The sequence below is a fragment of the Rhincodon typus genome, chromosome 26 (assembly GCF_021869965.1).
Source record: "Rhincodon typus isolate 14 chromosome 26, sRhiTyp1.1, whole genome shotgun sequence".
NCBI classification, from domain to species: Eukaryota; Metazoa; Chordata; class Chondrichthyes; order Orectolobiformes; family Rhincodontidae; genus Rhincodon; species Rhincodon typus.
In genome coordinates, this window is record NC_063357.1 from 29806554 (window position 1) to 29816904 (window position 10351).

Genomic DNA, 10351 nt, shown 5'->3' on the forward strand with positions numbered 1-10351 from the left:
GTCCTCTGATGCTGCTTGGCCTGCGGTGTTCATCCAGCTCTACACCTTGTTATCTCAGATCCTCCAGCATCTGCAGTTCCTACTATCTCTGGTAAATATGTGGAATGTGCTTGCCTTGAAATACAGATTGTATGTTATTACCGAAAGGACCGTTGCAGTTGTTTGTTGATGTGGCAACTAAGGGTTTTTTTTGAGCAAGCAGAAGGGTAACTCACATTGACCTTTCATGTTATAGTCTTCAAAGTTACTGCTCGAGCCAAATTGGAATTAACATGTTATAGAGATTATTAATAAACATTCTCACTAAAGACTTAAAGAAGAACTCATTTTGCCTAATATAAATATTAATATAAACATTAATACATTCCATGAATACTGCCGACTGCTTCTCTGTGAATATGTATAACTATTATGTTGTCTTAGAGCAATAAGATTCTTAAGGTACTTGTGCTCTTCTAAAAATGTTCTCCTCAGTCAATGGATTTCTTTTTCCACTGTTATTACCATGAGGTACTTACACAGTGTTCTCCACTGCTGATCACGTATTGTTTTTATGATGTGGTATGTGGTTGGGTTAGCATGTTGCCACAAATCCTCCTTCCTGTGCTAAGTCTAAGGGTCTATCTAATTAACAATAGTATCAGTTAGACTTACCAGTCAGATGTAGTTACAAAGACTGTCAGGAGCCAGAGATGATGCATCTGTCAGCATTGGAACCTTGTGCTTGAATGCTTCTTCTCCACTCAAATGCAATCTTAAACATTGTCTGTTTAGAACCTTTACTGTATGCGATGGTCATTAGCTAAGGTTAATATCCCCGTTTCCACAACACAGAGATAATCTCAAGAAGGCCGAGGGGGAAAATAGAAAGAAGAGGCCAGCGTGGAAATGGGGATGATCACAATGTAAGAAATTATCAGGACATATAAGATCTTTCCACAGAATTAATACAGCACAAATGAAGGCCACTCAGCCCATCATGCCTGCACAGGCTCTTCAAAAAAAAGTGTCAATCTCCTTGCACATTGTTTCTATCCAAATAATCATCCAGTGCCCTCTTGAATACTTCAGTTGAACTTGCCTCCACCATCACTCCAGGCCCTAATGACTTGCTGTATTATAAACTTTTATTTCACATCACCCTGCTTTTTGCTTGCCGTTAGTATTTTGTGGAGTACAAGCCGATGATCCCATTCTAACAAGAATTAAGCCACTCTGTCGACAACCTGTTATTTAGGATGGACCACATGGACGGAAATTTGATTGACCCAACATTAATGAACATCTAGTTCCAACAGAATCCTCAGTTGGTTCTAAACAGACAATCAATGCCTCACCTTAATAGGGAAACAAGGACTTCTTTGCACGCAAGACCTTTCACAGTTGATGTTGTTACTAGACATTTCAAGATTCTGAGATGGGCGGATTAAACTCATGTCATGTGTCATCCACTGCCCCCACTCCATATAGAGCTGAGTCCATTCAGAATCTTCAATTATATCTTTAATACTTGTTTTCAGAATTTTATTGGAAACCTCTCGGGCCTGCAAAACAAAAGGAGAATAACAGCTAACTTTTAGTATTCCTGGGTCCACTTTACGTATTTTCAATAGGTTCACTTTGCGAATCACAGGACTTGAGTAGAACCTTATCAACTACATTTGTCTTTGGCCGTTTCCAGCAATACATTGCAGATCATTATGAACAAAACAGAAATCCATTAGCAATGGACTGTATAGTAAAAGGTCTTTTATTGTTTTTCAGTACTATATTGTGTTTCCCTTTTCATTCACTGACTTTGTCCCGATTTCTCTAACATTCAAATGCTTTAGGAGTTAGTTTTGAAATGCAACTCCCTTATATCTCACACCACTGCCCCATCTCCCGCAGCACAATATCCAAAGCTGGAACTGTCCCAGATATTTCCATATTTTAAAATTCCAAATTATAGCTACAGTTTTGCTATGTTTGCTGCCAGTTACTTATACCCATTTATGATGTTGTTGTGACCAGTTGAGAAGGGAGAACCACGTCCTCTCTTAGAGACTTTTACCACAAGCTGTCCCAAAGTCTACAAATCATTTCCAGTTCACAATTTCAAGTTCACAACTCCAAAACAAATTTGATAAAAGAATAAAAATTCAAAATATTGAAAATTCAGCGAGGGTTCTAACAAAAGCAGAGAGCGATTTTATTATCTAAAAACCTTGAGAAAAATAATAAAAAAGCAGCATCAAGCATACACGCAAACACAGGTATTAAGTTCTGAAGAATGGTCACCAGACCTGAAATATTAACTCTGCTTTTTCTCCACAGATGCTACCAGACATACTGAGTCTTTTTCCACGATTTCTGTTTTTGTTAAAAGAGAGAGTCTGGGCCAGACAGGGAGAAATAATGCTACAAAGCTTAGATGTCCTTAGAGTCTTTGTGGTGTTAGATTTTAAAGCTGAGATTTACAGTTTTCCTAAGTTGCTCTTCCCAGGGCACTGTTTTTTTCTGAGATGATGAGAGATACAGGAATTGTGAGAGAGCCTTGCTGGATTTGCTTTATGATTCTGTCAGGGTGACCTGTACCTGGCTATGTAAGGTGGCTTGTACCTGAACACATTAAGCAGCCCATGCCTGCTGACAAGATGGCAGACAGAAGCTAAGCAGATCTAAGCAGTCTGCTCCCACAGAGAAATACAATGGTACCTTTGAACAGAACTGCTAGAAGGTCAGTAAAGGAATGCTGTATGTTTCCATCTGAGACAGTTCTGATAAAAGGATGCCTCAGAACAGATATATGACCAATTCTACCTTTATTAATGAAAAGGTGATTGTCCCAGTAAATGAATAACTTCAGGTGCTAGATTAGGTCTGAAGCAGCTGCACGATAACAGCTAAAGTTATTTTGTAGTAAATAGTTGCCTCTTTGAAGCTACCAGCCATATTAAATAGTTTCTAGCTTAAAATGCTCTAATCATAGAAGTTGGTTTCAATACACAACCAGAATATAATACAAGCCTCAAAAAAAACATTTAAGCTTAGATGGAAAGATTTACTAGCCTTAGAAGACGCCTTCTCTTGTGCCCTGGACAACATAGATTGATCACAATCCATAAGTTACAAAATGCTGACGGTAGAAGTTCTAGTATAACATTACACTTATAATTAACTTTATAACAAAAGTTAACCTTATAGCAATTAATTAAAACTAACTGACTTTTTATTTTTATATTATGTAATTGGGGTAGTGGGAAAATAAAAGGAGTAACTGAATGTGATAAAAGACAGCACCAAAACACAATGGGTAATAGAGTTTGAGCTGTCCTTACAGATAAACAAGGCTGAGAAAGTCCCGAAGGAGTATAGCCATTAAACATTTGAAATGCAAATGAATAGGTGCACAGGAAGATTACAATGTCTGGCATAGTCTGTAATTGCAATATCACAAGTTTATACTGACAGCTTATTTTGTAATTGCAGGTGTTGCACCTGGTTCCTCTCTCCATGAAGATAAATTATTGACCCAACCTCGGAAATTAATCAATTAGCATTATTGAATTTAAAAGCAGCTTCTGTTTCCAGACATCTGTTGTAATGTTACACAGTTCATAAAGTGCATATTTCCTCTATTGATAGAATCAAACTTTATGTCTATTGATATGACAATGTTAACAAATAGATACCTGACTGCCATCACTTTTTCTCTTCCACCTATTTAAAAAAAAATATTTGGAGGCTTCTGTGCAACATTGGCCTTAGACAGGGAGCAAGCTTAATGTCAAAACTGCCCCTGTTTGAGAAACAGCCAAACAGACATGTCATGTTTCAACCATCTTCAGTCTGGCTGCTTTTCCTTAGCCCCTTCTTGTAGCCCCAAATATGTAGATAATCCATTCAAAGGAACGTGGTTATGACCAATCATTGTAATGTCACAAGTTCCTCAGATCAGTGACCTTGACTCAATTATTTTCAGTTGCTTCATGACCTCTTCTCACACCAGGAATAGGGGATATATGCCGCTGAGTCCATAGCTTAAAACTTAATTGTCAACTCCTTTGACAATGAGTCAGTCTGTACTGATCTACAGACAGAATCCAGGCTAAGGCTGACCAATAGCAGTAAGTAACAATAGGTACTCCAAAGTGCTAGAATAGCAAATATTACCCAACACATTCACTGACACTCCAATGTCCCCAAATTCTTTCCATCAACATTTTGGAAAGTGCCATTGATCAGAAGCCTGGTTGATCCAAACATATCAACACTAACACAAGAGCCGAGATGGGTACAGCAGAACACTGCTCAAAAAGCTAATACAATTCAGGACAAAACAACCCATTCAACTGACATGTAAAACATGAGTCCAGATAGCCAACCCTTCCATTATTGGACACTTTATCAATAGCTGTAGTATGTGAAGTTTATAGCGCTGCAGAAACTCACCAAGCTTATCTTGCATAACCTCTCTATCAAGAAGGACAAAAAGAAGCATGTCATGAAAACAGTATCATTTACAAATTCTCTTAAAAAACTCACATACATTTCTGATTTAGAAAGACTAATTATTCTTTCACTGCCATTTGACAGCACCATAAAAATTCTTACCAAACATTGCTCTGGAGCACCAGTAACACAATGGTTCAATGTAATGCAATGTTTCCGGAAAGGAGACTAGCTCCACCTTCTCAGTGCTAAGCAATAAACCCAGCTTTACCAACATCCTTGCTGAGAACAAACTGAAAAAGAATGGTCAAGGAAGTGTGCTCTATTTGACACTGAAAGCATCATCCCAGAATAAAACAGCGATCTGAAATTGATGATGGATGATCATGTGTCTCCACACTGTGTACATTACTTGTAGGGTTTGAGAACAAACCCACTCTGGAGAAGAAGTGTACACCATGCATTGTATTGTAGGGTGAATGGTTCAAGTGTGAGTGTAACAACTTGCAGCTTGTAACAAATTGCAACAAAAGCCCTCACATAGCTTTGCAGATATTTCTTCACATGCAATGTTTCCTTATTTTTCAGTCAAGCATCTCTGAGATGAAACGTACAATTGAAACCCTATTCACTCTCATACCTTCCTGGCTGTTCCATTATAAATCATTCTAAGGCAACTCATATGTGTGATGTAAATCTATTTGCTCCTTCCAGGATTGATATGCAGCTTATAGATAGAGCCATTTAGTTTGTGGCACAAAAGAAAGTTATTTAGTCCCAAGTGTTGTTAGATCATTCCCAAAGTAAATACCATTGTCTGATTCTCTAAACACAGACTGGTTTCCCCCATGTTTTTTTTTAAAAAGTGTTTATTCTGTTTTCTTAAAATAATTAGTGGTCTCACCTTCAATCACTCCCTTTTTATGTAAAGATATGTTAACTGCTCTCTTTACTCATACAGACATTAATTTGATACATCTCATTGCATATTCCCAAAGTGAAGAAATAACATTTCCCCAGTTGTAATTGTAGATGAACTTCTTCAAAGTCTAACATTTTAAAATTACTTTAAATTAGCGTTATAAGACACTACCTTGAAGGTGTCTAATTATGTGTACAGCATCCAACTAGCTCACATCTCCCAAGAACTATTTCTTCACTTCTTAAATATTTTTGCAACATAGTGGATGCATGCAATCTCTTAGACCCCGGTAGAGTTTCTGTTTCCTGCAGGATCACTCCATTAATCATGTGATATTGATAGCATCATTTTATTACATTAGAGACCATGTCATTATACATTCTGCTGATGTCTCATTATTCTACAGCTGAATGTACAATCACCACATGTTGGAAAAGACACATGCTTAATTGTTCTATGATTTCATCTACTTTGTGAATAGGGAAGAGAGGGATGGGGTCAACACAATCTGCCTCAGCCATACTCAGAGTGGTAATCAATACAAACATTGGGGATCTCGTCTGTTGACTGCAGAGCCAGTCTGGGTCTTGCTTTGCTTCCATTTTGACATGGCTGACTGATGAAGTAATTAGCCATTTATGTGAACAGATGTGGGATCAAGGATCCTGGGGGCAGAAATTACATTACTCCTCTCCACCAAGCGCTGATAGCTAATCAAGGACCATGACTGTCCATTGTAAGCAGTATCAGTAGGAACAGTATCATGTACTAGCAGTGCACCCAGTAGAGACCCTGGACTGCCAAGAGACACCAGTTCATAGGGGACTGAAGGCTGGGTGTTGTGGAATGGCGAGGGGGAGTTGCAAAGTGGAGATCAGAGGGAAAGGGAAGGGTGGGACATGGCAGGCAGCATCAAGGGCAAGTGGACAGCTCTCAGTGGACACTTCATCCCCTTCTCAAAATCACGTACTGAGTACCCTTTCACAAGGGTCGCAGCCTGGGTGTCCACAAGGGCTCCTGCCTGGAGTGTACCCCGTGCGCTGCTGGTTGAGTGCCAGTGATAACAAGCTGATGCTCTTAAGCGAGCTATCTTTGCCAATTGAGACCATTGTAAATTACACTGGGGCTAAATGGCAGGTGGTTGCAAAGACAAAATCTTAAACTAAACTGAAACACGAGAGAAACGACGCACTGAACATTGAGTGCTTGTTTCCAATGCTTCGCTGCCCTTGAACTGAGTGGCTTGGCTATTTCAGAGAGTGGTTAAGAGTCAAACATAATGTGTGTTTCTGGAGTCTCACATTGGTCAAATCAAGTAGAGCAGATTTTCATTCCTCAAGGACGTTAGTGAACCAGATAGATTTGTGCAATGATCAGTGATAGTTATCATGGTCAGCATTACTGAGACTTGATTTATAATCCACATTAATTAATTGAATTTTCATTCTACCAACTGTCATGAGCCCATATCCATTGAGTCGGGGCCTCTGATTAATAATCCAATAACATTAGCACTATGCTACTCCATACTTCTGGATTGATACCATCACCTTCTCTGATTTCCATCCTTCCTGGTAGACAGCACAATGGGCCTTTAGAAAATTTCTGAACGAAAACGTTATCACACCTAAATAATAATCTTTAATAACAATAATTAGCCATATTGATGTTGGTATTGAATTCTCTCTGATTTGGAAGAAACAATGATAATTACCAGTGGTAGGGGAAATCCTGAATACAGCTTCCCTTCTATCCAGCCTTTTGGAACTGAAAATCCATCCTCATATTGAGCAGGAAGCCAACGGGCATAAGGATTATTAGCTGCCCCCAGATTTGGAGCCCTCCTGGAAAGAGCAGAAACAAGAAAGTATTGTGAAGTTCTCGGGACAGAAAGAGCCAAAGAAACCTAGAATTTTTAATTGCACGTGCAAACAATGGCTTCCTTTTGTCTCTTATTGCAGACTCCCTCAACTGGTACAATTGCATAATAGCTTCAGGTGAATAATATGTACTCTTTTTGTCTCTTTAACTCTATCTTTTCTTCTAAGATATTCCTTGATACCAATTTCTTTGGCCAAGCCATTGATCATTTTTTCTATGTCGCCGTATGTGGCTTGGTGTCAAACTTCGTTTGATAACATGATTGTGAAGAACATTGGAACATTTTATTCTATTGAGGGACTATATAAGTTTAAGCAGTTGTTTAGTGCAGTTTTGCTGTTGCTGTTACTATTAGATACAGTGCTAAGAGATTGTATTGTATATCCGTTAAATTATTCATGGTGTTTTTAGGAATTATGACACTTGGCTCAGTTTACTTATGCAGCCCATACACAGTAATTAACAATAATTCACCTGTTCTTGTTTCTTTTCCATAATATAAGCTATTTTGAACCATAAGTGAGTAATACTTCAGTTCAGGTACCTGTTGTTGCAGTTGGAATTGATGGATCTATAACGGTTGGACCAGCAGTCTTTCTTACAGACAGAGGATTGGACAACTGGTGAATGCTCTGTGTTATGCATCACATCACCAACGTCAGTCAAGGTTAAAAGATCTACAGAAAAAAAATCATTAACTGGTGATAATTGAAGGTAGATTGAAATTTTATATGCATTACATTGGGAATTTAATAATGAGACAAATAATGGATTTTTGTTTAATGCAAGTTTTAATCCTGATTATCAAGGGATCTATTATTGAACTCATTCAGTGAATTAACCGTAGAAAGTTTTCCCTGGAAAGGAGCTTTTAAATTGATCCAAGGATTACGGAGGTTAAATTGTTTGTTGGTCATCGTAGCAACTAGATGTGGCTGGATGCAACTATAAGCTGTTTTGTACCACTTGTGGGTTGAGGGCACCGCTGGCTGGGCCAGCATTTATTTTCTATTCCCAGTCAGCCTTGAGAAGCTGGTGGTGAGCTGTTTTCTTGAACCACAGCAAGCCATTTTGTATAGGTAGATCCATAATGCTATTTAGATAGGAATTCCAGGATGTTGTCAGCAACACTGAAGAAATGGCAATATATTTCCAAGTCAAGATGGTGAGTGTTTCAGAGGGAAATTTCGGATGGTGCTGTTTTCATGTATCTGCTGCCCTTGTCCATCCTCATTGAAATGTGCTGTCTCAGGAGCTTTGGTGAATTTCTGCTGTGCATTATTTCTGTACTTCAATCACCAATTTTCCTTTATACTGAAATTCATCCTTTCTCAGGCTCACTTTAAAATTTGTTGCCTAATCTGTGAAATCTAAACTTTTAAGACCCTACGTTACCCACCTCCTGTTCTTGAATTAACTATGGTGTTATCCTTTCCATCACTGGTAACATTGTGTACAATTTTGGTTACCTTACTAGAGAAGGGGACACACATGTATTGGAAGAAGTTCAGAGAAGTTTTGATAGGGATGATGGGTTTATCTTATGATGAAACTTTGTGCAGGTTGGACCGAATCACATCAAAGAATGAGAGGTGATCTCATTGAAACATATAAAATTCTGATGGGGATTGACAGAGTGGACATTGAGCAAGCATTTCCCATAGTGGGAGAATCTTAACTAGGGAACATAGTTTAAAATAAAGGTCATTTGAGGTGAAGGTGAGAAGGAATTTCCTTCTCTTGGAGGGAGGTTAGTCTTTGGAACTGCCTATCCTGTGAAGCAGGCTGGGCCACTGAATATTTTGAAGGCTGAGTTAGATAGGTAATTGATCAATAAGAGAGTCAAGGGAGGCAGGTATGAAAATGGAGTCTAGGCCATGTTCAGATTAACTTTGATCTTAACAAATGACAAAGTAGGCTTGAGCGGACTTCTCCTATTTGTCATGTCCTATGATTTCAATTTGAGCATAATAAAAATGTTAGCAGAGCCTGGGATGGAGAAAGCTGGGTTTTTCATGTGTTTTGATACTTTAAAAATAATGGAGAAATGGGGTATACTTTTTTGACCATAAAAACCTGTCACTATTTCGTTAGCTGACATGAATAAACCCTCAAGACACCTACCATCTATAACTTATCATTTTTGAATTTGAGTATTTGTTTGTGGTTGAAGTCAATTCTGAACTGACCTGATATATTGAATGACCACTGGTGGTTCAAGAGTACATAGTGTTGGATGATTCTTAAGGCAGTCTCCACTGAGTCAGAAGCTTGCTGTCTCTTGGTTGATGATCTAAACTGCTTGAAGAAGTTTAGGAGGTCAAGAGGTACTTGTGATGCTTTATTAATATTTCCTTCACTGCAAATATAGAAGAGAACATAATTTGATATGTTTCACAAAGGTCATACGTCAGTTGGACAATCTTGAAGCTTGTGAATATTAGCAAGTTTCCAAAATCCTTTCTTTTATAGCACCGGATTGAATATCTATCAAATAGCTGGTCCTACTCATTATTCTCCATCCCCACTGTTGAGTAAGATACTGCTGTAAAATTGATGTTGAGTCGCCAATTTCCACTTGTATGCTGTGAAAGATCCATAAAATAGTTCAACAAAGTTGTAGATATTGGTGCTCATGGCGTCCAGCACTCAACCTGTCAGCTTGTTCACCCTAACATATCGGGCTGAATCTGACCACATTTTGGCCAAGTGTCAGTTTCACTGAACTTCATGTTGGACTTCTCTCCCCAACGCCTAGCATGTTTTCTCACACAGTTGGCCCATCTGTTCAGATTATCCACTTACTATACCCCTATGGTGTCACTTGCATTCAGTGTTAGCTTGATTCTCCATTCACTGTACAAAGAGCAAAGAACAATACAGAACAGAAACAGGCCCTTTGGCTCACTGACCCTGCACTAATATATTTTGCCTTTCTAATCTAAAACCCTTTTGCCTCTATGTGTTCGATATCCCTCTATTCCTTGTCTACTCATGTATCTGTCCAGATGCCTCTTAAACATTGCTATTGTTCTTCCACCTCTTCTGGCAGCACATTCTGGGTGCTTATTGTCTCTCACATCTCCTTTAAACTTATCTCTTCTTACCTTAAAC

General features: G+C 38.6%; 1 protein-coding gene across 1 annotated transcript in view; it reads right to left on the minus strand.

Moving 5' to 3' along the window:
* LOC109913296 (lactoperoxidase-like) overlaps positions 1–9522 on the minus strand; it is a 25085-nt gene extending 15563 nt beyond the window's left edge. Inside the window, exons 1-4 of the mRNA XM_048612372.1 lie at positions 9427–9522; positions 7782–7914; positions 7071–7200; positions 1338–1544 (exon numbers count right to left, since the gene is read on the minus strand). Of these exons, the coding sequence (XP_048468329.1) occupies positions 1338–1544; positions 7071–7200; positions 7782–7882 (438 nt within the window). The 5' untranslated portion in view covers positions 7883–7914; positions 9427–9522. The remainder of the gene's footprint in view (positions 1–1337; positions 1545–7070; positions 7201–7781; positions 7915–9426) is intronic.
* Between the last annotated feature and the right edge of the window lie 829 nt (positions 9523–10351).